The 26,022-nt window shown below is 48.7% G+C and overlaps 1 protein-coding gene across 1 annotated transcript; it reads left to right on the forward strand.

Moving 5' to 3' along the window:
* The first annotated feature begins 664 nt into the window (after positions 1-664).
* On the forward strand, positions 665-25,428 carry MOB1B (MOB kinase activator 1B). Its single transcript, XM_005531733.3, has 6 exons — positions 665-798; positions 15,360-15,526; positions 17,936-18,029; positions 19,664-19,797; positions 20,910-21,073; positions 21,362-25,428. The coding sequence occupies exons 1-6, from the start codon at positions 725-727 to the stop codon at positions 21,437-21,439; spliced, it is 711 nt and encodes a 236-aa protein (XP_005531790.2). The 5' UTR covers positions 665-724; the 3' UTR covers positions 21,440-25,428.
* The last annotated feature ends 594 nt before the right edge of the window (positions 25,429-26,022 follow it).

Here is a 26,022-nt window from a genome sequence, read left to right on the forward strand (position 1 = left end):
TGGGATGTGACTATATCTGCTTGCCAATGGTGTCTTAAAAAAAACGCAGGTTTTTTTTGCCTCAGCAGTTTAGCTCTTTTACCTCAGCTGCCCGTGGTGTCACCTGAGGGGCGCCCCTCTGCCGATCGCTTGCCCTCACCAGCCCAGTTAGAAATTGCTAACAAATCAAATATTAAGAAATATTGGAATCCCTTTTGTAACGCTTTGTTAAAAAAAAAAAAAAATGTCCAGTGCTGAGGGCAGCAACGCTATTAATACCTTTCTCTTCTTTTTCTGGTGGTGGTGGTGGCCTGTGGGCTGGTACCTGGCCCTGTTTGTCCTGAGAGGAGAAGGGGGGCTCTGGAGGGGCCGGGGGTACGCGTTTCCAGGGAATTCTTGGGGAGGGGGGGCGGTTCATGGCGGTCTCCGAAGAGAAAGGGAGCTCTGGAGAGGCAGGAGATCCCCGTTTCCATGGAGGGGTCTGGGGGCACTCACACGGGCGTCTCTGAGGGGCCGGCGCGGCGGGATGGCTGTGAGGGGACGCCCGAGGGGGATGGCCGTGCCCGGGGCCGTGAAAGGACTCCTGAGGGGGAGCGGCCGGGCCGTGGGAGGAGCGCGGCGGAGCCGGAGCCCCGCAGCTGTGAGGGAGGAGGCGGGGGCCGCTGGGGGCGATGGCGGCCGGGCGGGCCGTGTCCCCGCCCCGCGGCGCTCTCCCCGCACCCGCCCGCCCCCCCCCGCCGCTGCCATGGGGAGCCGAGCCGCGCCGAGCCCAGGCAGCCGCCGGTCCCGCCCCGCCGCCATCGCCATGAGCTTCTTGTTGTGAGTACCCGCGGGGTGTTGGGGGGTCCTTTCCTCTCGCTCTGCGCCGTCCCGCCGGGGGGGGCAGGGCAGCACAGCCCGCCGAGTGGCCGCGGCCGCCGCCCGCCAGCTCGCTCGCTGCCCGCCGCCCCCCGCCGGCCGGGGGCCCGCCCCCCCCCCTCCCCGCTCTCTCCCTTTGTGCCCCGGCGCTGCCGGCAGCAGCCGCCCCGCTCCGCCGGCAGGGAGCGGCGGGGCCGCCGCCGCCGCGCCGTGAGGGCGTTTGGAGGGCGGGCGAGCCGGGCTTCCCCTTCCCGCACGGCTTCCCCTCACGGATACGAGTTCGCAAACAGCCACGGATCACCGGCCCGGGGGACCTCCCCGCTGAGCGCCGTGCCGCCCGGCGAAGGGGCGTCGCTGGGTAGGCGAGAGCGGGGTCGGGGCCGAACACCCTGCCGGGGGCTCTCGGCGAGGTTTTGTGGTATTTTCCTGCGGGTTTCTCGTTTCTGGCGGGCGGAGGTTGGTGCCGTAGCGTTGTGTGTCTGTGCAGCTGAGTTAGGAGCTGGCGTGTGGAAGCGGAGCCCGGGGCAGGTGATGGGGCAGGTGGGGCTCCCCGGCTGCCGGAGCCCCGCCGAGGACCTGGCCAGGCTTTACTGAGGCAGGGAAAAGCTCCCTCGGGAGTCGGTGGCGATTCAGGTGCGGGCAGAGCCCCACTTGTCGAAATTTTGCTTCGTGGGCAAGAACAGAATGAACTTTGGTCCCTCCCTTTGGAAACAAAGACGAGGTACTTGTGACAATTAACATAAACCGGTTCAGTGACCTATTAGTTAAGGCGAAGATGCGCTCTAGGCAAAGAAGGGCGATCGAGGCAGCAGAAAAAGGCGCCCTGGAAGAGCCAAGCTCCATTAGGGCCTTGTCCCCGCTGAGTGTTTCCGCACACTCCGGGCTCCGTGCGAGCAGCCGCCGGAATATCTCACACTTGTTTGAGGCTTACATCGATAACCAGCACATGTAAACGTGGCCTGGGCTTAGAGAAGAGACTTTATCTCAGAGCTGGAGTGTTCTAGTAAGTTGTGTTCACATGGAGACAAATAACCCTGGCGCTGGCTTCCTCTTCAGTCCCTCCCTTGTGTTTATCTTTTAACTCTGGCGTACCCAGCCCGCTGGCCTGCCGCGCTCCGCAGGGATGGTGAAAGGCAGCTCTCAGCTGCCCAAGAGAGCTGGGTGCAGATGATTGCCCGTGGATGGAGGCGCGGTGCTCCTAATGAGAAGCCCAGCTGTCCTCCTTCCTTGGTAATTCTCAGCTGCCACGGTGGAGAAGGGGGGACGGGATTTCGAGTGTCCTGGGAGTCTGGTTTACAAATTAGAGAGCCTCCCTCTCCTTGGCATTTGGCTAGCTGGGAATGGAAGAGCATGAAACCCTCCATCCTCTGTCACAGGCAGTAATGAGGTGGTTGGTTCGTTTTTTTTCAGACCCTTCTGAAACCTAGGAAAGCAAACCTTTGCCCCATTGTTCCAAACGATCCTTCTGGTTGGAAGGTAGAAAGGAAAACTGGAGTTAGTGCACGGCAGAGTGAGAAATGTTGGCAAAGCTGCTTCAGCTGTTGCTGGCAGAGTGCTGTAGATGGTACCTAATTTGCTCATCTGCAGTCTGGAAATGTTTTTTCTTTTAAAAAAAAGAAAAAATTAAAAATATGCCTCCTAGGCCTCGAGGTGATCAGGGGAACTTTCTGTGTTGCTGCCACTGAGTTCTGATGGGTTTTTTTGGTCAGTGGCCTTTTTTTAGGGATCTAGCAAGTTAGCATCACCATTTGTCAGACTTGAATTTTGGCTTGGTAAGACTTACTCCCAGATAGTGCGTGGGTATCCGCAGGTTTAATAATGCCAGCTTGCCCTTGGAGCTGCAAACCCCCCAGGTTTGCCTGCTGCTTGTAACCTCATCTTTCACAGAACTTTTTCACCCCTCTGTCACTGTGCTGCGGGGGTGCCAGCGGTGTTTGTCCCTGCTGTTGTCCTTGCCTCAGTGGCGCTGCTGTCCCTCGTCGAGCTGACTCAGAGTTTGGGGCTGGCTGTGAGGAGGATGGTCCTTGCACAGTGGGAAGGTTTCCCTGCCTGGCAGCCGACCTGTCGTGCAGGTTTATGGTCAGGGACTGGGCTGCAGCTTGTCACTCTGACACCCAGCGCTGTGCCAAAAGCCACCTTCTCCCAGGGGCTTCCCTCTTGTCACAAAACAGGGGGATTGTGCTCGGATAACCCGGCGTGCGTGGGGCCCCCCTCGTGCCGGCCCTGTCCGCTGACAAATCCCTGGCTGTTCTTCCCTGTTGCTAGGGCCAGTGACATATAGAACTACGTGGTGGGGGGAAGTAAAATCAAGGGGAGCCATTGTCTTCTCGGCTTGTGGGGAACACTATAAAAAGACTGTCTTGTGAGGCGAGTTTTTGACAGCAATTGTTATTTTCAGCGCCGTGGTTTTCTCTTTCTGATCGGTTTCTTCCTTTCTGAAAAGACTCTGTAAATCTCTCCAGTGTTTGAATAGGTTATCCCAAATGTTTAAAAATGGGATTTGGACTAGGAAATATCTCCAGTTGCAAAAAACCACTGCTTGCTAAGTTCTGTCTAAAAGGAAATTACAGCATAGTTGCAGGTACTTTAGCTTACATCTCCAAGGAAAAAAAATTAAAGATAGTTCTGGTGGGCGTGCCATATGGTAGCTTGCTTGTGTTATCCTGCTGGCAAGACTTACATAAAAAGGAAGCTGGATGAAAACCATTTATTTATAAAAAGAAAATATTCAGATTTATTACTGAAGTTCTGAAATTGACTTTTCTTTTAAAAAAAACAACAACAACAAACCAGAACCCCTATCTTTGGATTAGTGAATCCCTCTCTGAAGATGCCAGCACAGGGTTTTTTAAAGGAGAGATTGTTTTAAGTAGCTGTTGCCTGATCGGTGTTGGGAGGACGAGGAGCTGCTGGAGGTGAGTGAGGGTGGCTGCTGTCGAGAGCACGGATGTTGGTGAGTGAAGGCCAAATTAACTTTCAGACCAAACTGGGGCAAGGTGTGCTCGTCCTTCTCTGCCTTCTTCTGCAGCAGAAGAGCAAGTGCAGCTCGCGGCTGCTTTGATGCTCCACGTCAACGTGGCTTGTTGTTTTGTTGTTGTTATTTTTTAAACTGAAATCACACTTTGTGTGTAAATATACGTGCAGAATGTGATGTAGCAAGGCATTGCTTTGTTTTCCCCTCGCGTCTCTTGCGGATTAATACCAAAATCGGAGCCTATGGGTTTGTTTCCAGATTGACAAGCAGTGTGGCCTTCTCAAATCCTCAGGCTGATCCTGCTCTTGGAGAACATCAGGGCTGTTTGTTTTTGTCCCTCCCTCAGCTTCCCGAGGTGCCGAGTTGCTGCTCCTAGTCCAAGGAATTCCCTTCATAACGGGGGCAGCGTAGCAGCCGGGTGCTTTGTGAGTGCTCCTTCCATACTTCTGGAGATGGATTTATCTCCTCTAGGTCAAGGACTCCCCCAGAGGACCGGTAGGCACTCCTAAGCTGGGATTTGCTCATGGAAAAATCAGCTTGTAGGCATTTGCGAACTGTTAGAAAAGGGAAATAGAGCGAACATCCAGATAATTCCCGCCCTGAGTTTCATTGTATTTGTTGACTTGAGTTTTAGCTTGAGGAGCATAAGGCCGCTGTGGGATCAGGGCAGGGGCTCTCCACACAGGCATGTGTTAACGTAAAATCAGCTCCTTGACTGCTACCATTAGTGACGTGTCCAGTTTCTGGTTGTTTTTGAAGTACCAGGATTGGGAAGTCTCTGGAGTTTTCCCACAAGTAAATCGGAGAGAGGACTGTAAAGCTATTGCCAGCTTCCCAAATAATTTTTTTTTTTTTTTTTTTTTTTAAGCCTTGGTAACAGTAATTTTGAGTTTTGAAGAAAGCAGAAGTATTCCGTAGTGGTAGGGTTTAAATGGAATCATTTAAATGGAAATTTAAACGAACTTAAGGCGAAGTAAAACGTGGGGTTTAGGGTGTCAGATAATGGAGTGCTGCCGCCTTATCGGTGAGGTTGGAGGTAGAGAGCAAGGAAGCCGCTGCCTGGCTTTTATTTCTGCGAGAGTGAGTCTGCCTCGGAGTCCCAGGGCTGTGCAGACCAGTTCTGGCTGTGAGATGTCTGCACTTGGCGTGGCACTTGGGAAAACAGCCTTTGTCCCCTGCTGCTGTGCTTTGGGGACGTGCAGTAGGTGAAGTGAGCGACTGTCGCTTCTAAATGTTGTCAGGTAGCTCCTTCTCAGATGGAAACATGGGTTTGGAACGGAGGAAAAAAAGCGTAGGAAGAAAGGCATTGTTCGGTGTGAAAGTTGTGTTTACTACATCGCAGTGATGTCCGGTGTTAATTGCTTCCTAATTGTTTGCTTTTATGCCCCGATTGTTTTCCCTTGTTTGTCCTTCCCTCTTTGTGTGAGTGAGCCGATGGCATTCGCTGTTCGCAGGGAGGAGCGGTGGAACAAGGATCAGTTCTGGGGGTCATTTGTGTGCTGGGGACCGCCTGGGATTTCCATCCTCACCCAATGCCTTTGTCACCTTTTACTTTTCGGACAGGGCTTTGGATTTAGGGCCTCTCCGTGGCCACAGCGGTGGGGTCACGGTTCCACCTCGTGCTGTCCTGAGACGTACACAGTGTTTTTTATCTTGTTTGAAAAGGGATAAAATATTAGAAGCATTTGTCTGCCAGGCTGGAGGGTTGCAAGAGGCTGACAGAATGAAGCTGCTTGTTTTTTTTTTTTTCCTCTAGAGAAGTAAATAGCTGCATTAAATTTGGCCACTTTAAGTCTTCCCTTGTAAGCAATAAGGCAGATCTTGCTGCCAGAGCTATCAATAAGCCTCTGACCCAGAAATCGGCCTAAACCGCAGGACGGGCTTTGCGATGCTTTTAGTGTTTGTAAACGAAGCCACTTGCTACTGGAGCTGAGCTACAATGAGCTTGCTGTTTGGCTTTTGTTCGTTTTTGGTTTTGTTCGTTTTTATTTTCCTCCTTTTAAATACCCAGGGAGACTGGGGGTTATAAATTCGGCTGCCATAAAATCTGTTTTCAGCTGGAGCTGAGTGTAACTATCACTTTTCACAGACTTGGAAAATTTTCTCTAGCCTTTACATTTCATGACGTGGGATTGTGAGGTTCCAGTGCTTTGCTTTGCCTGTGTATATGGATCTCCCAGATGCTTTCCCAGGGCACTGCTGCCTGGGTCGATATTCTGAGGAAGGGATGTGAAAGAATGGAAGGAGAGCTGAGGATCTGCACGCATCCATGCAGCTCAAATCAGTTCCTGGAGAATAAGTTTGAAATAACTTCTGATTTCTTAGTGAGCTTAGATGAAAAGCATGGTGCATCTCAAGCATCTCTCTGTGGTTCAGGGCTTTGCTTCCCACTTCAAATCTGTAGCCTGAGTCAGCAGTCAGTCGGTTCATGAGGAGGAGATGGTAATTTTGTGTGTCAGTCCCACCCTGGGAATTCATGAAGGTAACAGTAGTTTTTTGCCTTGCAAATGTATTTTGATGTTTTTAAAAGCGGTGGGTGGAAGCAAATTGACTCACTCCTCTCATGTCTTGTTTCCCCCCCTGAAATCCAACTGTGACCTCAGCTTCTTGCCCCAACTCTGCTTCTGGCTTTTTTCTGGTGTGTGAGGACACTTCTAGCTTGCTCTCCTTCTGTTCTCTTCCTTCTCCAGTTCACAGCTGATCCTCGGCAGGAATCCATTCCTTTTGGTATTCTTACACGCCTGGAGAGATCCAGCCCATGTTTCACTGGAGTTTTAGTTGAGGTTTGCTCGGGTGTTTTTTGTTGTCTTCTGTCCTCACACCACTTCATCTTTCCATGTGGTCACTTGTCTCTGGAGTTAATTGCTTGTGTCCTTGAGATACTGACGTACAGAATCTTAATCCCTTCCTCACGTGAAGGAGAACATCTTGCAGATAAGGACTCATAATGCCTGGATTTGCTGTCTTTATCACGAGTCCAGTTCCTTTCCTTACGACAAAAAGAACACATGGTAGGCTTTGGTGAATTCCTCTTTTGCTAAAAATTGAGACAACTGAGTTTGGATACAGAAACCATTTCAGCCCAAATAACGATTGGGTGGGTTCTCTATTTTGACCTTAATGAAATAACCTATATTTTGTTTCGGTAGCTGGTACTTTAATTCTGTTTTTCTCAACTTCAGTAGCACAGTCCTGGTTTTGCTTGAATGGATTTATTGTTTTAGGGACTTGCTCAGTGTTCTGGATCCAGGAATCAAAATGGCATTGCTTTGTCTTTTACTTTATGGCCACAAAATACTGCTTTTCCAAACGCTAAGGTGTACTTTTTAGGAAAAACAGCTTCTCTCTGATGTCCTATTATTAGCTTTTGTGGTTGACAGCTCTTCTTAAAATCTCTTGCTGCAATGGGAGTGGAAAAAACAAAAGAGGGCAAGTCTGAATATGAAAATTCATGGAACAGTTCAACTGACCTTGGGCTCAAGTGTCAAATGCTTAAGCTTAAATAATTCCAAAAGAGATGTGCTCCTGACTACGTAGGAGCAGTCATTCCCTCTCAGATGCTTCGGACCCCGGTGGGTTTTCCTGATAAGACACTTTGGAAGAGATAAGCAAATTTTCCTGACGATAGTTAGATGTGGCGCATACAGGATTTTATGAAATGTGGAGGTTGTGTAAGAAATACTTGGGGGTGAGATAATGCAGTGTATTTTTGGAAAGCTGTTAGATTATTCATTGCTGCCTCCTGTCCTTTCCTTCTTCCTGTTGTTCTCTGTGTCGTTTCTTGCCTCTGACAGTTGTTAGTTCCTGGATCCAGACCCCGTTTTGCCTATTAATCCAAGAGGAAGTGTAATCTTCCGTCTCTGTTTGAGATTTTCTGTTGGGAAGTTGCCCAGTGTTTGTCCTTTGCCACGTTCCTATCCTCAGCCTGTTTTGCGTGGGGGTCACGGTAAAGGGCAGTCTTCAGAAAGTGCTGAAGTGACTTTTTCCCCATAAAAATTTGGTTAAATTCCTCCTTTAACTGCCTATTCCCTAAGCATGTTAAGCGATGGTTCTTTTTATTGTGTTTAAAAGGGTTGAAGAACTGTCTTAAACGCTTCAGTTAAGTCTCTTTTCCTTCCTTTAGAAATGCCCTGATGCGATTTCTTAGGTTGTGTGACTAGATTTGCTTTAGTCATTCATTAAGCATCGGTTTCCAAAAGCACTGATCAGCATTTTGGGAAGCCATCCATGTTCTGAGGCATGTTCTCCAAACACTATATTTGGTGTACAAGTCAGGATCTAATTTGATGCTAGAGCCAAGCTTTTATTATGGCAATTTATCACCCTCAGCGGGTTGTGGATGGCTTTCTGCAAAGCTCTGCTTCCTACTTGTAAATGTATTTACAGGGTGTGACTGTTAGCAGCAGCTTGGGCAGCACAGGGCATTAGTCATGGGCAGACAGATAATTCAGCTGGATGTCAGGAAACCTGCGGGGCAGGAGGAGCACCTGGCTGTGGGAAGCAGCGGACACCTTTTGTGCCGGACCCTGCTCCCTGTGTGTCACATGGAAAAAGTGCTGGAGTCCAGGAATCGCTGCTGGGCAAAACCTGCTGGATTTTTGGGGCACGCTGCCCCAGTGCCTCCTGCCCCAGCAGCTGGGGGATGCTTCAAGGGACTGGCAGCGGCTGGGGCTCTGCAGGCTGCTTCACGATATTCTCAGTTACAGATCTTGAGCTCCTTCGTGCCTTATTGCTCAGTTTTATGTACGGGGAAAGGGGAGGTTTAAGAAAAGAAAAGTGTGGTTGTGTCTGCTGAATGGTGTATAAGGTTTGTCCCTGCAGTAAGGAGGTTTGAACCTTTGTGGAAACCGAACTTGGAAAAATTGCTGCTGAAGTTGTGACTTGAGCTGGAGTTCCTGCTGTGCTCTCCCTCTTGAGTAAGCTGATGCTAATTGGCAGAAATAAGGGATCTCTGAGAAAAGAGGGGAGCATTGGTGAGGAAATAGTGCTGTTGAGCTTGCAGGGAGCTTAATTGTGGGCTGACATGTTCAGAACAGTGAGCTCCATCTCGCAGGAAGAAACAAAGCAGTTGGAAAAGGAGTACTTCATGGAGTACTTCATGTTTCCTTCTTCAAAGCTCCAGTAGCCCGCTCTTTTAAACAAGTGCTACGTGAATATTGGGATATTAGAAGAAATAAACCTCATTTGGATTACTCCTTACAGTTCCACGGTGTGTGTGTGTGTGTACACAGTAAATGTTAATATGGAAATAGCCGAGGAACCTCAGTATGATTGAAAGGACCCAACAGAACAGCCAAGACTAAAATGTAGTGATGCATTCTAAAAAATATAAAATCTGTTTGTAGTAAGCTAGAAATTTTGTGGGTGAAGACAGCCTTGCGTTTGCCTCAAAGTAGTCAGTGGATTCCTGGGAGCGTGCAACAAAATATTTGGGATCACCTTGATTCCTCTCATGTTGCAGGATTTCAAATGGATGTCAGGAAGGGGAGAACATGCAGTGATGCTTGGGTCTCTGCTGCAAGCCTCTTTGTGGTATTTCAAGTTTGGTGGTCTTGAAGCTCTCAGAAAAAGTCTGTGGGAGACTTGGGAGACCAGCGACATCCATAGAATACGCTCAGCCAGCCTTTGGGGAGGCTGCAGCTCTGGGGAGCCAGCCACAACCTGGCTGGGTTGTGCCAGGGACGTGTTCCAGTTCCTGCGCTGTCCCCATGTCTGCCTGTCTGTCCCTGCAAGTCAGGAGGGCACGACTGCCTGGCAAACTCAGATCCAAGCTTTTCTGTGAGGGATGCTTCTGGGCACTGCTGTTGGTGGCTCTGGCCTGCCCCTCTCTGTTAGTCCTGCAGGGAACAGGGCAGGAGAGGTTGAGTCACTTCCGCAGCCACTGGCTGCCTTGGGAGCAGTGGAATTGTGTTGGGAGAGCACAGCCGGGGCTCTGGTAGTATCCAGTGAGGGCAGCTGTGACTCGCTTTGTTTGTTTTGAGGATTTTCCAGGAGATGAAAGTGTATTAAATGGATGCGTTGTAAGTGAAACAAGGGAGTTTATTTTGGTTGTAAGCATAGCAAACTGATGATGATTTCCCGGTCATGGGATGGGGCTCTGGACGCTTGCTTGTTCCTTGCACTGGGAGTTGTGATGACTTGGGAGAAGGGTCGCATCCAAGTGGGTAAACAGCAGGAACACCATTGGGTGGAGTTGTAGCAGACACCAGCGCTGTAGCATAACACCTCCCGCTTGTTTACAGGCACTCTCTCAGCCTGCAGACGGGGAAAAGGGAGGCAGAGGGAAGCGTAGGTGCCTGGTTTGGCTGGAAAACAGGCTGTGGCCTCCTAACATCCTTGTGGATTTGGCACCGTGTGCCGCCGCAGGGCGAGAGAGCGAGGGCACAGGGAAGCGGCCTCTCCTCGGACGCTCATCCCCTGCTCAGAGCTCAGCCAGCTAAGGTTTCCCTGCAGGTGTGTTCTGGTGCTTGTAAGAGTTGTGCTGGACCAATCCCACGTCGGTTTGAGATTGCTGACTCTAAACTGTGTATGTAAAGATGCAGAAAAAAAATGCATTTTAGGAGTGTGGATGCGTACGGGTTAGGTCGGCTTTGATGCCGAGGCGGGGTGGCTGGGGCAAGCAAAAGCAAAACTGTTCCTTAAGGCTACCTTAAATAACTTTCTCTTTCCTGGATGTGAATCATCTGATAAAAGTCTGTTCTTTTAACCTGTCGAGTCTTGTGTGTAATGGAACCTGTGTTTTTTCAGATCTATATGTGAGATTGGGCCTTTGTCATCTGCCATCCTGTGGGGAACTTCAGCATGTGAAGACAGCTGTTTTTCCTAGAAGGGGAAGCCAGATTGCAGTCCCCACCTTGATGGGCGGAGAATGAATAATCTCACAGAAACACTGATTTCCCTGTCAGTACTCCAGTGGAAGGAAATACCATAGCCCTTGAGAAGCATCTACAGGTTCAAAAGCCTCTGGAGGATTGAAGTTACTCTGTGGTGTAGGTGGTAAACAATAAACCCCACATATTCTGTTCCTACAGGAGTAGTGGCCGTGTGTCTGGGGAAATTTTTCAAGTCAGTGCCACCGATTCCTCCTTAAACCAAAACAAAAGCTCTAGGCCTGGAATTGCTTTCAAACCATTGCCTTACCCTCTGGGAGAGCAGCTGTGTTGTGTGAGGAGTTGGCAGCTCCTAGCTTGCTTCCCAGAGCTGCTGCTTGGGATGCATCCTGAGTTCTTGCCTTGCTTTTGTTACCTGCAGATGGAAGTGACTGGACTGAGACAGGCTTACTGCGATGCATGGGAATTGGATTGGACAAAATTGACTTCTTGGTGCTGTAAGAACTGAAGGAAGCGATTCTTTGCCCTCACACTGTCGTTCTTCAGGGCAGAAATGTTGTGACTATTCAGTTTTATAAATAGAAATGCTCAAGTTCAGTCTCATCACTGCTGATTTTGAGCGTGTTCAGCTTAATTTTACCTTCTGTCCTTCTGATGCTGTGGTTGTCACAGGGAAAAACGGGTTTAAAGGCTGCAGCTATTGATTTCATTGTCAAAAAGTAGCTGGAGCTTTTGGTTTAATTTCTGTGTTGACGTGTTGGCTGGTGGAAACAAACCGATCTTGCTCTGATGTTTCTATTCTTAGCAGGATGTTACCATTTGAAGGGCTGTATTATTGTTTAAAGGCTGGAAATGTTTGCTTTTCTGGAATTTGGGTCTTGCCTTGGAGTGTTTCTGTGTTTAAAAAGAGGCACAGCAGGAGAAGGGAGACAAAGAAGTGCAGAGCTAAAACTTGGGGGCTTCTCTGATAAACTCACTCAGCCTGTGGCAGGGAGTTGCTGCCTCAGTTTCCCTGTGTAACGAGACACTAATGGTCCCTACTTCCAAGACACTTTGTGAGATTAATTAATGCTTGTAAAGGCGTTTGAAAGTGAAAAAAGCAGGAGTTCAAAGAGGATAAATTTCCCTGCCCTGCGTGAATGTTATGTGCACGGTCTCTGAGTTCAGCTTTCTGAGAATCCCTTTGAGCTTTCCCCAGTACTTTGAAGGGCTTGTTTCAGCCTGGCCATGGTGCTGATGGCTTTGGGGAGACACTGAGTGGTACAGCTGTTCTTCCAGGAGTTAGTCACTCCCTCCTTACCCCAAGGAAGGGGCCTTCAGCGTTATGGATCAGGGAGAGGAACGTGGATGGCAGGTGTACGCTGAAAATGCTGCCACTGCACAGCAGCTGGGCGCCTGAGGTTAGTTCTGTGCTGAGAACAACCTGTGAAGGGGTAGCTTTTATGGATAAGAAGCCTCAACTCACCTGGTTTAATTCAGGTTTCCCCGAATCTGCTGCAGACTTGGTGGAAAAGGATAGAAATCTGTGCTGAAAGGCCCTGTGGACAAATGGTTGGGAGTGAGGAGGTTTAAGCTAGGCCAGCCCAAGGGAGAAGTTACTGGCAAGTTTATCAAGAGCTGAGGCTGGGTATTTAAGCTGCTGTGAGCACACCTGCTGTGTTTGAAGCTGAGATGAGCTGTTGAGGCCGTGTGGGGTGAGCAGAACACCTCAAATTTTTACTGTCTTCTGGAAACATCCTCTTCCCAGCCTGAGACAGAGCAGCCTGCAGAAGGTGCATCACAAAACGCCGCCGCTGCCAGCGGGCGAGCGGCTGAGATGACAGCTGTGGAGGCCACACCGTGTTCCTGCTTCCAGGCGAGCTGCGTGGGCTGCTGCAGGTGGGGAGGGCTTGCCGAGGCAGCCTCAGACACAGCTCCTCATTCAGCTGCAGCTGGCACTGCTGGGGCTGCAGCTCCCTGTAAAAATAGAAGGGCATGGTTTGCTTCCGACGTGGGAGTGAAGGGAGCGAGGCGTCCGTGGAATCGCGGGAATTGCTGGAGATGTCAGTTCTCTGTGCAAGGATGCGTGGTGGTCGTGGCACATGGTGGGGATGGAGCAACGTGCTCCCTGTTCCCTGGCCTTCTTATGTCCAAGCAAAATGGGATCTTCACTGGTTGCTCTGCCCCCTCTCACTTCTGCGTTAATACGTAGCAGAGCTCAGAGACTCTCAACAGGAAAAGGCGGGTGCTGCCTGCTCTCTGCGAGCGTTTTTAAACCTCGACAGAAATGGCCAGTTCCATTATGGAATGTAGCTGAAAATAAAGTGTCACCCGTGACCCAGACATAGGTGATTGTGTGTGTTATTGGCCACCAGGCAGAACTCTTTCAAAGTTACTTTTTTCACTGATTGCTCCAGGAGTTGAGGAAATAGACCTGGGAAAAAACAACTTTCTGAATCTGTCACATGAAACTGATTGGCATAACAGGCAAAAATAATTTTTTCTTTTTTCTTTTTGTTAAATAACAGGAGAGCTTCTGGACTACTAAAGTAACTGGAATACCATTTATTCATGCAATATTTTTAACCAGACTTTCCAAGAAAAACCACATCCTATAAAGATTTTGGCTTAGAGAGGCTGCACGAGGCTGTCCCTGAGCTGTGTCTCAGGGAGCGTGTTAACTGGCCTCGGTGAACTGCACAAATGCGTGGAATTCTGATAATTTATTGTTGAAACTGCAGGTATTTCCATAGCACGTGACGACTGCCGGGCTGCGGTTTTCCCAGTTACTTTTCCTTTTGGATGCCTGCCTGCCTGCCTTTGGTGTGACAGCGTTTCCTGCTGTTTTAGGGTGGCTGTGCTGCCTTTGAGAGGCAGGCATCAGAAAGGTGTTGGAGGCTAAGACGGGACAGTGTGGTGGTTCATTCTGTTGTTACAGACTTTGACGGCTTCTGGGAAGAACCCCCCCGTGTTTCTGGGAAGGGGAGAGCAGGGATTAAATGCTACCTAAAGCTTTTTCCAGCATGTTGCATTTTCTGCTTCCTTGGCCGTGGTTCTGTGCAGGCTCATGAGCTGGGGTGGGTACGGTGAATTCTTTGCCAGAGTTTCTCAGAATAAACTACTTATTTAGGGAATTCCTTCACCATGCTTGCCTTGTGCTCTATTCCCAAGCCCTCCTCCCTTTGTTGGGCCTACTCTTTGTGCTAAAATAGAAACAGTTCCTTGGGTTGGTTATTTCATAACCTTTTCCCAGGTTGTGTTTAGCTCTTGCTGGGTTCCTTCTCCTTACGCTGACACATGTGGAAAGATAATGATCCCAGTCTCTCCTGCTCTCCAGATGTTTGAAGTTGTATTTTCACTCCTCATGTTGGCAGAGTGCCTCTGAAAGTGGCTGTGTTCCTGAAAAGAAAACATTTGGGTTTAAGTTAAGTAGTCAGTCCAGAGATTTGGGGTTTTTGTTTGTTGGGTTTTGTTCAGTTTCCTCTTTGTTCAGTGCTGGTTTGAGAGTGGCCTGGCACCAGCTGCAGGTGGCTGGAGGGGTGGGAGGTGATGGCGACTCCCTGAGCCACAGAAGCTTCTCACTCCCACGGGGAGGCAATTACTTTACTCAGGATTTGTGTGTCTGGTATCCTGTCTTGGGGAGAGGAGAGGATGACTAGGAGCAGCTAGAAGTGTCCTGTAACAGAAGAGACGGGAGCAGGATGTTCCCTCCTGCTCCTCCTGGCTGCATTCAGCAGCAGGCTGCGCTGCTGTTGGTCGGGTGTCCCTGTGAGTGTACTCGGCTGTGCCAGCCCCCAATCCCTGCAAGTCCTGCCAAACCCTTCTCCGCACCACCCATGATCCAGGGTTACTTCAGAGGCCTGTGGGAAGGGGAGGACGCTGCCGCTCCTCTGGAGCCCTGGAGAGAGCTCTGGGACCACAGAACAGAATCCCAGAATCCCAGGATGATTTTGTTGGAACTGACCTCAAATCCCGTTTGGTTCCAAACCACGCGCAGGGACACCTTCCACTAGGCCAGGTTTCTCCAATCCTGGCCGCAGGATGCTTCCAGGGATGGGGCAACCTGGGCCAGGGCCTCCCCTCCCTCTCCGTGGGCAGCGTCTCCCTAAGTCAAGGGTTTCTTTCTAGAGTAAAGAGAGACAGCCCCTTGCACCCTACCAATTGAAAATATTCTGTTTGGTCCTTAGAGAGATGGTGAAACGTTGGCCAAGTCTTTATAGGAAGAAGTGAGATCTGGATAATATTTGTAATGAGAATTGTGCTGTCTGGGTTTCACAACTTTGCACTTGCATTGGAATTCAGAGCTCAGTTTGCCTGTTCTGGCAGAGGCCTTTTCTCAGCTCATACACAAAACTGCTCAAATTCTGACTCTTTGGACACTTCCCTGCAATTATTTGATTTTGCACGTCATGATTCTGACGTGCTAGGGGCTCACGTGCCATCCGGGCTCACTGCCACGGTTTAAAATTAGAGTGTCTAAACGATTTTTGTAAGCCAGTCCAAGTTTTTCCAAACAAAATTTTGGGTAAGGAAGTGATTGGGTGAGAAGAAGGTTTAAAGAGAGTCAGAATACCTTCTGCTTTAGCCATCCCAGTTTTTGGTAAATACCCTGTTGCAACATGAAAAGATGTGAGTGGGTAAAGTATCTAAAGTTAATCCTGTCCTTCCCTGGGCCTGGTCTGCTTGTTTCCTTTTTACTTCCTGTGAAGGTCTCTAAATATCTCCTCTCTCTTCTGCAGTGGTAGTCGCTCTTCCAAAACCTTCAAACCAAAGAAGAATATTCCCGAGGGGTCTCACCAGTACGAGCTGCTAAAACATGCCGAGGCCACGCTGGGAAGCGGCAACCTCCGGATGGCTGTGATGCTTCCAGAGGGGGAAGACTTGAATGAGTGGGTTGCAGTGAACAGTGAGTCGCTGGCCTTTTCTTCATCCTGGGGGTGTTGAAAGTGGGCTGACACTTGTGGGAGGACAGCTGTGTGTCCCTTTCTATTCCTGGAGAAAAGGGGGCTTGGGGGACCTTGCTCTCTACAGCTCCCTGATGGGAGGGTACAGCCAGGTGAGGGTCAGGCTTTGCTGCCAGGGAACAGGGACAGGGTGACTGGAAATAGCCTCAAGGTTCAGGTTGGGCATCAGGAAGAATTCCTTCATGGAAAACGTTGCCAAGCCTTGGAGGTGTTGGAGTCCCCATCCCTGGAGATGTCCAGGGAACAGCTGGAGGTGGCTGTCAGAAGGTGGAGGTCAGCCACAGGTTGGACTTTGATGATCTCAAAGGGCTTTTCCAACCTGAATGGTCTGTGATTCTAAAGGAGTTTGTAATTTTTCTAAAGTTAGTTCCTTTAGTTCCTACCACATTTTGAGCCTTTGCTCTGGTAAGTCTCTGATGTCATTGTTTTCACTTCCTCTAAAGCTCTTTGTCCAAACTCTCTGCTTTCAGGCCAGACAATGATGCCTAAATTAGCATTTTCTGATTGTTTGATCTTGTTTCCTCCTCCTCCCTCTCCCTGCTGCATGAATTTTGCCCTCTGCTCCTAAAGAATGGATTCTCCTTTTGCACTCTGTAGCCTGTGCAGTTTTGGCTGACACAAGCTCTGTGCCCTGTCTGGGTGTTTGCTCATCTTTTGCCTCTCGGGCTTGATTGGGCACTGCTGTAGAAATGATGCTTGAGTTAAATTTCTGTGGTTCTGCATTGTTTCTTCTTGCTCTTTGACATGTGTGGGAAGTGAAACCTTCACACTGACTTCCACCTTCCCCTTCCCAGCCAGTCGTGCAGTGCTCTGCTGCTCCACTTGCCTCTGTTTCCAGGGCAGGCTGGAATTGCTGACACCATCCTTTGCCAAAGCGAATTCACACTGCATTGCAAAACTTGACTAGAGAAAAAGCCAGCCCACTTGTGTGAGTAAGCATTGCTAAAGATGCTTCATATACTGCTGGCATCCTTCCCTTTCGGTGGTTCCTTCGCTCCGTGTCTCTGCTTTCCTGCGTGGCTGCAGTTTTTCCCTTCCCGAATGGCTGAGCTGCTGAATGAGCTGGAATGAAACTGTGGCTGTGTAATTAAGGAGTGAGCTTCTGCCGTGCTGCTCCCTTCCCTCAGCATCCCTGCACGGCTCTCTGCTCACAGAGAGGTGTCCTGAGGAGACAGAATGTGTGACTTGGAGTCGTTGCTTTCACCCTTCTCGGCCCTGAGAGCACAAAAACCAACCTGCTACCTCTCGCTGTGCTCTCAGCCCATGATTGCGGGTGTCCTAGGGAATGGCTTGACGTGCCTGGGGATTTTGAGACTTCCAAGTGTGGGATTTGCCATAATCAGTCTTTTTCCTGGAGCCCGTGTGGGTTTTCTGAACATGCTTGCCTTGAAGCAAACAGTGGGCTGTGGTTTCTGCTGGGAGCAGGGAGTGGAAACTTAATTAACAGCTCCTGTGGGCACTCGAGAAGCAAGGGCTGGGGTTCTGCCTCTGCTGAGCAGTGGCTGTGATTTGCTCCAGTGACATTTGTCTAATCCTGGCTGTTCATCCTCTGAAATATACCTGCAGGTGAAGTGGGTTTTATAAATTGCAGTGAGCACAGTGCCTCAAGACAGAACCTGCTCTTAGTTATTGAAAAAGAATCTTCTTTTCCAAGAGTTTGGTGTAATTAACTGAAAGAGTAACTGTAGCAGCAGGGTTAGATGGGGTGTTAGGAAGAAATCCCGCCCTGGCAGGGTGGGCAGGCCCTGGCACAGGGTGCCCAGAGAAGCTGTGGCTGCCCCTGGATCCCTGGAAATGCCCGAGGCCAGGCTGGGGTGGGCTTGGGGCGACCTGAGGTAGCAGAAGGTGTCCCTGCTCATGGCAGGGGTGGAACTGGATGGGCTTTAAATTCCCTTCCCATCCGAAGCAGTCTGGGATTGCGTGAAACGTTCTTGGGAAAGGTGGGCCTTTGGAATACTGATCCTGAGGGAAGCCACTGTCCCCTAGCGAGTACCTGCTCCTCTCTAGCTGAAAAGCTTACCCTGAAAATCTTTCTTTGATTCCACACTTGCCAGCAGAATTTGGGGTTCTAATAAAATGCACCAAACTTGGAGTCAAGGAAGTAACTAGGCTTTCTCCTTCCTTTTTGTTCTTCCAGCCGAAGATTTTGCTGCAGTGAACAATTAAATAGTTCTTGCTGGAGGCTGTTGCAGAAAGTTGGTGGTTGCATCTCTTTTGTCACAGATCTTAAAAAAGCAACAGCAATGACCTTTTTTTTCCCCCCAAACCCATTCCAGAACCCCTGCTTTGCAGTCTGGCCCGTAGGGATCTCGTGCTGCAGAGTGCTCAGGGGTGCTTTCTGTGCTTTTCAGCTGTCGACTTCTTCAACCAGATCAACATGCTCTACGGAACCATCACGGACTTCTGCACGGAGGAGAGCTGCCCCGTCATGTCTGCTGGCCCAAAGTAAGAGCGTGTCCCTCACACTGTTGGCAGTGGTGCAGTTGTTGTGAGATGATTTTTTTTTTTTTTGTTTAAAATCTTGAGACTAGCTGAGACGAGTGGCTGGAGTTGGGGGGCAAGGATGTGAAAGAGAAGAAGAGTTTGAACCTCTGAACCTCTGTTAAGGGGGTGGGGAATAGAATGTTTTTGTTTTTTTTTTTTTGGGTTTTTTTTTTTTGGTCTGTGTTTATATTTGTTTGGTGTTTCTTTATTGTTTTCTTTTAACCTGGAAAGTAAATTAATTATCAAAATTATATTTCTTCCCCCCCTTTTTTTTTTTCTTTTGAAACATTAATGAGGCCTTCTTAAATGAAGATTTAAAGTTTTTATGTGCAGGCATTCCATTAGGGCTTACCAAAATCCTCCTTGTAGGTACTGTAGAAGTAGTAGATGTCTGGGTAAGAATCCATGTGCTCTTCTTGGATTCTTGCTTATGCTTTTGTGGAGACATCCAGTGTTTGTGCTTTTTTCTGCTCTCTAATTCAGCTTGTTGTTTTGCTCTGGCTCCAGGCACCTGGATCCTGGTGCCTCAGCTAAGCGTTGATATTTGTCCTACATGAATACCGCTTAAATCTTGGTATTAGGGCAGTACTGGATGTTGGGAAATCCTGTTTTTTCATAAATCCGGAAACACAGTCCATTTGGTGTGTCTTGGATTTTTTTATGTGTTCTTAGATGCAATTTTAACATGCTTTCAGACATTCTGGTTTGTTGCTGTTAGAAAAATGGGGGTTTTTTTGCCCCATTGTGAGCAGCACCTTCATAATCCCTCATCAAATTTGTTTATGGTGAAAATTTTCTCCCAGTAGTTGTTCTGACAACACTGAATTTGCTAAGCAAATCGAGGGGACAGATGTATCAGATGCAGCTGGGCTTTGCATGAAGCCACACGTGTGACCTGTAACATCCAAACCCTGTGGTTCACCTGGGAGCTGGTACTGTCAGACTCCCCCTGTTAGGTGTGCTTGGGGCTTTTAAAGGAATATCTTTCCAAGCTTATCCACACTCTGGGCTGGTGTCAGCTGCATTCCCCAAGCCAGGCAAAATATCTGCTCCCTTCTGAATTTGATGAGGACTCCTTTCTGTCTGGATGTGTAGGTAGCCTAGAAGTTGTCTTAACCACAGAATCAGAATCCCAGACTGGTCCGAGCAGGGAGGGGACCCTAAGGCTCATCTGGTTCCAGCCACGTGCCATGGGCAGGGACACCTTCCACCAGCCCTGATTGCTTCAAACCTCTTCTTTTAGCTGGAAGGCATTTTATATCAGTTTCCAGTTTATAACAGTGTTCCTAGGAACCTACCTGTGCCTGTTCTAGAAGAGGCATCATTTGGGATCTCTGGCAAGAGCTAACCTGGTTTGGCTTTCAGCTACACAAAATTCTGTAAGGATATTTTCCAATGTGAAGAAATCCCCTAAAGTGGAGGGGCCTGATGCGTGTGGCTGGCTGCTGCCCTGGCAGGCCTGGCTGAGGTTTGGGAAGGCCTGCAGGAAGCGAGGGAGCCAGGAGGGCAGCGGGGAGGGTGTGGGAGCAGGAGGAGCAGCCCTGCAGGCCCGTCAGGAGCGGTTCAGAGGTGCTGAAGGCAGTATCTCACCCCAGGTACGAGTACCACTGGGCAGATGGCACCAACATCAAGAAACCCATCAAGTGCTCTGCTCCCAAGTACATCGATTACCTGATGACCTGGGTCCAGGACCAACTGGATGATGAAACGCTGTTTCCTTCAAAAATAGGTGAGTGAGTTAGTGGCTGCAGCTGAGCAGCACCCTTGGGTTGCACAGGAGCATGAGAAGGTCTCCTTAGTGGTTGATACCTAGGGCAGGTTTGGAAGGTTACATTATCTATCTAAACATGCTTATCTTTTAAGGTACTTGTAATGCATGAACTCTGTTCCAGGTGTTAGTACTCCTAATGAACTCCTGTCACAATTCTGGATGCAGGAAGGACTGATTCTAACAAATATCTTGCTCTGTTTATCGAGTCTGGATAAAGCAGAGGGTCTCAGACCCTTACAACCAGTAACTGGCAGCTTCTTGTCAAAGAAGAGATGTTTGGTTGTCACGAGGAACTTTCAGGCCTTCTCTCCAAAGAAGCTGAATTGCAGCTTTGATCATAAGTTGTTGACTTTTTATTTTTGCTTGTTTTTTGTTTTTTAAGTGGGAATGTAAAATAGATGTTTTAAAGAGGCTTCTGTTAGAAAAGCAGGAGGGAAATAATGACCAACCAACAGTTTGGAAAAGGTAACAGGGGTGATCTCTTAGTTGCCTTAGTTTTGTAACTAATTTCTGAGGCTTTTGACACATTTTCATTAATCATCTTTAGAGAAAGGGTTCCTTCAGAGAGACATCCAGAGATTACAAACTAACCAGCTAAGTGTGGATTACCCCTGGGCTGCAGCAGCCAGAGGAGCAGATGGGATCTACACGTGTGCAGGGCAGGCTGAAGCAGGAGCATGAAAACATTGGTGGTGGGAGCTGAGAGCATTGGTGAGGTCCTGACTGGCCTCAGAGCACCCAGAGCTTCACACAGGGCCTGAGCACTTGGAGAAGAGGCTGCAGAAGAGCTGGGCTGACTGGGGAGACTGGTGGGTGAGGAGAGGCTAGACAGGTTTCCTCTTTTCAGATGGTTGACACATATCTTTTTTTAGCCTGGGGAAGTGACAACTCAAGATTTCATCGCTCCCAGTAGCCGGTTGCCGTTTCCCAGCTGATTTCAATAAAACTTGTGCAGTGACAAAGATCTGCTGTTGAAACTGATTTCATCTGTCCTGGATTGTAGTGGCTTTCAAAACAGGCAGACACAGCCTGGGAGTTGAAGAATAAGCCGTCTGTTTTGTTCTTCCCAGGCGTACCATTCCCAAAGAACTTCATGTCAGTGGCCAAGACAATTCTCAAGCGTCTCTTCAGAGTTTACGCTCACATCTACCACCAGCACTTTGACCCCGTGATCCAGCTGCAGGAAGAGGCACACCTTAACACTTCTTTCAAGCACTTTATCTTTTTTGTTCAGGTAAGGACTTTGCAGACAGCGTTCTCGTTTCAAAGCTACGTTATCCCCCTTCTCTTGTGGGGAAAAAATCAGCATCTTCTTAGTTTTCCTCCCTTTAAGAGGGAGAAAAAGCTTCAGGGAGTGGAACACTGCTGGTCAGCGAGTGGTGGGTGGGCAGGGGAGGCTGTAGTGGCTGAGCCTGGGCTTGGAGAGCTGAGTGCCAAATGAATTCTGGCTAAATAGGGCTTCTCACCTGAGCTGAACCCACAAAACTCTGTGTGTGTGTCTTTCTGCTCATCCCTGTTACAGGAATTCAACCTTATTGATAGAAGAGAACTTGCACCACTTCAAGAACTGATTGAAAAGCTCACCTCCAAGGACAGATAAAAGGAAGAGGACTTCTTGAAGTCACTTGTTTCTTTAAGCAAGCGTGTGGTATTTGTTTTTTGTTAATTTGTTTTTTTAAAAAAAAACAACAACAAACCAACCCCCCTGTGCTGTTACCAGTGACAGCTGAGATCTACTTTCTGTGCTTTTGTTAGGGGAAATCTTTTCTCTGTTAGTGACATGTGCTAAATAGCTCTTTTTTTTTATTACTATTATTTCATTGTTGTAACTCATCGTGGAATTTCTAGCAGGTGCTGAGTGTTTATAAAGGAAACGTGCTTGGCTGGGGGGATTGACTCTGCTGGTGGATGGGTTCTTGTGTTGTGTCAGTGGTAGCCCATTCTCATGAAGTCCCTGGAAGACTTGCTTACTTTCTCTAAGTGCCTTGGCAGACTCACTTCTGAGGTGCAAAGCACATACAATACTGAACATTGCTGGAAACAGAAAATATGTACTAACACCCAGACACTTACTGAAACTCGTTTTAAAAATATATATATATATATATCTATGCTTACACTTAAAAAAAAAAAAAAGCCATAACTTGCTGAAATCAATGATCTCCAGCTTTTAATACAAATACTTATCTTATTTTTTTAGAGACAAATATAGAATTTTTCAGAGCTAGATGACTTCTTACAAAGAAAAGCAAAGTTCTCGCTAAAGTGGGACGGCGAAGGTGGTGTCAAAAACTACACAGACCTTGTGCTTAGCCAGTAGTTCCATGTCTGCTGCCATGGGACTCTGCATAGTTGCTTTTATTTTCTTAGCAGGAAAGCATCAGTTGGGTCAGCCAGCTTGTTAAGTTCCCCTAGCAGTTGCCAAATGGACAGGTAGTTTGCACAAATACAATTAGGGAAAATATTCCCTATAAGAATTTGCACTGGGATAGTAGTAATTATAATAGTGAGGAAAACCTGGCTTGAAAAATAACTGGGGGAAGGGTGTTTTTTTAAGTTAATAATGCAAAGCCTGGCTCTGAGGAGGGGCTCTGGTGGCCAGTGTTTGCTGTTTGAGGAAATGTGTCTCGGAGGGGAGATAATTTCATGGGCTGCTTGGGAATTAGGTTACTGTGGTGGTGTTCTCCCCCCGTTTAAAATCACTGCCCATCTCCAGGGAGCTCCAGCGGTTGGGAATAGCGACAGGATGGGGTGAGGCCGAGGTGAGCACACGACAGAGAAGCTGAGCTTCTGTTCTTGCGCGCCTCTGCTCAACCAGAAACACCGAGTGGGGTTGGAGCTGGCGTGCAGGAGCCCGCAGGGGAGGAGAGTGGCCATTGGCACGGGCAGCAGGGAGCAGCTGAGCACAGGAATGACTCACTTGGGAGCTGCTGGCTTCCAGTGAGGCATCCTGATCTTCCGGCTTGCCCTGTGCCAGCCTCCACCCGACAGCGCCGAGGTGACCGACTGCCCGAATGCCAAGTGCACGGTTTGCACACAGAGGGAGCGAGGCAGCAGCTCCCAGGTGCTAAACAGGTGGTGTCCCCCATTAAATTTCAGGGTGACTCCTTGGTTCGGTGCCGTGTGCCAGCAAGAAGCAAAAAGGGATGAATGTGTAGAGGTGTGAGGATTTGCTCGGACACGGCAGTGCGGTGGTTCGCGTTCCTGGCGCGCCTCTGCCCTAGGAGAGCTTGGTTCTCGTTGTTGTTGCAGTTTTTTTTCCTTCTGAGCAACCAATTCTAGAAATCCAGAGGCATCTGCTGCAGATCAGCCAATCAGACTTGGAATGTACTGAGTGTAAAAATGAGTCCTAGGTGGATAGTGTGGTTTGTTTTTTTTTATTCAATATCTGGCAGTAGAAGGTCTTCGACCGAATAGTTTCTAGGCACGTAATAAAAGCTTGGAGATCATGATTTGCCTGACAGCTGTATGAACACATTGTTTAATTACACAACACTTGAAAATAACATCATTGAGGGCGTGTTTGCAGTGGTGGGGATTTAGGATCCCCGTGCTGTTTCTTTTTGCAGCTTTTCATTGTTGTTTTGCTTCTGAAAGCTGTGTGGGACCAGAAGTTGACGTGTGTTTACACTCTCGGAGTAAGGGCACGTGGAAATGCCACTCAATGGAATCTGGATCGAATGAATGTGTTGATAAAATAGTGCATTTATGGGAGGAAAAGGTGGGGGGACGCCCCCTGCCCCTCTAAATCAACCCCAGAGAAACAAACTCTGCGCTGCTCCCGGCCCCCACTACGGACTTGGAGGGGCGACGAGCACTCGGAGACAAAACCTTCCAGCTTTGGCCGTGGGGAGCAGAAAGTGCCAGTGGGGTTGAGCCAGGCTGTGCTTCCAGTGCTGCCTCAGGCCTTCCAGCCTGGTAGGGCCCTGAATCCCTGGGGTTTGTGGTGGCCGGTTACTACCTGCACCGCACTGGATCTTGTCAGGGATTTGGGTGGTGACCGGGGGAGGGAACCTCCCTGGAGCTGGGCAGGGGCCAAGGGCCGAGTCCAGGGAGCTCAGCTGGATGGATACAGGCTGTGCTGTCCCAGCCTTTCAAGTCCTAGTCAGGGACACAAGTTACTCGTGCAGAGAGGAGCAGAAGCACCGCCTTGTGCTGCTGCAGGTGGCTGAGGGGACAGAACAGGTTCCGAGGGGCAGGCAGCCCATCTGCAAGTATCCAGTTTCTTTTCCTGCTTACTATGCAATGTAGAGCTTCTGTTTTTCCCTGGAGATAGAGAGGAGCACTGTCCTTACTCCGTCCTTAGGAGCTGAGCCCTCTCCCAGTGTCCCTGACCCTCAGTTAACAGGTAAGGACACCTATTTGCTGCTATGGACTCAACTTACCTTTGGGATTGTTCCTTTCTATTTCTCACCCCTCCTCCTTTCTCCTGGCTCGCCAGACACAGTTTTACTGTAAACACATCCTTTTGGATGGCTGTGTTTTCCCTTGCTGCCCTCTCCTCCTCTCCTGCCTGCCAGAGTGCTGTTACTGTACATAACCCCCCTTTGAGTTGGATTCTTTAAGGAGCTGCAGCACAAACAGAGATTCCTTGCTTTTTTTCCCCACTAAAAGATTCCCTTTTGCGCCGAATCTCCTTTCCTTCACTGCTGGTAGCAGTTGTTTCTTTTCCAATCCCTCACTCCTAAAACCACTGGCAGTTTTATGGATACCCATCTTTTTTTTTTCCTGGATGTCTTCTCTTTTAGCACGAAACGAACATTGGTGATTTTCAGTGTTAAACCTTCTCTTTTCCCCGCTTTCCTTAAGGTTTCCTCTTGCCAGGTTCAGTTCGCAGCCTAGGAAAATACCCAATTATCCTTATTTTGTTGGAAGAACCGATTCCCCAAATTGTTCATAGAGTATTGTATTTTTAGGGGAGATTAATTTTTTATAGCCACTAAACTATACTCATTATTTTTATACGTTTGCAACTTGGGGACAATTTAGCGAGCCGTGTCGCGGAGGGAAACGCTTATTATCGTGGGGTGTTTGCTTGGGAGTGCCGTGGTTGTGTGGTGCAGAGGCACATGCCTTGATGTGTGCTGGGAGAGAGAGAAGGATGCAATAAAAACGAACGAGGCTTCGGTGAAAATCCGTTTTTGAAGGGAAAAAAAGAAAAAGAAAAAAAAAAAAAAGAAAAAGAAATAAGAACATCCCGGAAGCGACACTAACCTTTCCTCCTCCTTTGGAATCCTGAAATGTATGGGATAAAATGCAGTGTAATGTACAAAATGCAAGGAGAGAAAGAACCCTTACTGTGAGCTAACTGTGCCAATACCGCTTCAGTTTGTAGTCACTGATGGAGATTTCAGTTCTAAATGAAAACAGCTTTTGATTAAAACAGAACAAGTTGAATGTCTGAAAATCCGCACCGTGTTTATTTGAGAGTTGTAAATAATGTATACAGATGGTTGTATGTGATGGGGCAGAATATTTAAATCCTAGGGTTGTTTTTTTTTGTTGTTTCGGGGTTTTTTTTTGTTTGTTTTTTTTCAATAAGAAACTGAAGGCTGTTTTTAAGAGAAAATAAATAGCTATGTTTGACCATGACTGTCTTCATCTCCTTCTTGGACTTGCTCCTCAGTGGTCCCCTACTTGTAAATAGATTTTTTTCCCCTCCCTGTATGTTGTGAACATCTGAGCAGGAGACACCCAAGGACGTTGTTGGGTCGCAGGTGCCCCATGAGGTGTGGACTCCACTTTTGGCCCAGCCCAGCAGCACAGGTGCCTTTTTTTGGCTTTTCTTTCTCCCGAGAGCTTCCCGTGACCCCCAGCAGCTGGAGGGCTCCAGATTTCCTGCCCTGCCATCCAAGCCGGGTTCTCAAGTGTCCTGCCCCTTGGTAAGTTCCTCACACACTCGGCTGGAGGGCAGTTTGGGAAAAGGTGCTTTAAAATCCGGCTTTTACCTCCATTTTTTACGCAAACCTGGGCCCACAGCTGCCTCGCTGCTGGTGCCCTTCTTTGGCTCAGGATTTTTCCCCGTTTGACTTGGTTCTCCTTGGGCTCGGTGTCTGTCTGGGAGGCTTTAGGGTTTTGTAGAATCCCACAATGGTTTGGTGTGGAAAGGGACCCTAAAGCCCATCCCATCCCAGTCCATCCCATTCCACCCCCAGCCATGGGCAGGGACACTTCCACTATCCC

Source organism: Pseudopodoces humilis, chromosome 6 (genome assembly GCF_049639895.1).
Source record: "Pseudopodoces humilis isolate 2021_Gansu_Grassland_sample_001 chromosome 6, ASM4963989v1, whole genome shotgun sequence".
Taxonomy (NCBI): Eukaryota; Metazoa; Chordata; class Aves; order Passeriformes; family Paridae; genus Pseudopodoces; species Pseudopodoces humilis.

Excerpts from the sequence above, each read along its gene's own strand:
- MOB1B (XM_005531733.3), top strand. The coding sequence starts at position 725 with ATGGGGAGCCGAGCCGCGCCGAGCCCAGGCAGCCGCCGGTCCCGCCCC. Across the intron at positions 799-15,359 it reads ATCGCCATGAGCTTCTTGTT|TGGTAGTCGCTCTTCCAAAA; the intron begins GTGAGTACCCGC and ends TCTCTTCTGCAG. Across the intron at positions 19,798-20,909 it reads GCTGTTTCCTTCAAAAATAG|GCGTACCATTCCCAAAGAAC; the intron begins GTGAGTGAGTTA and ends TGTTCTTCCCAG.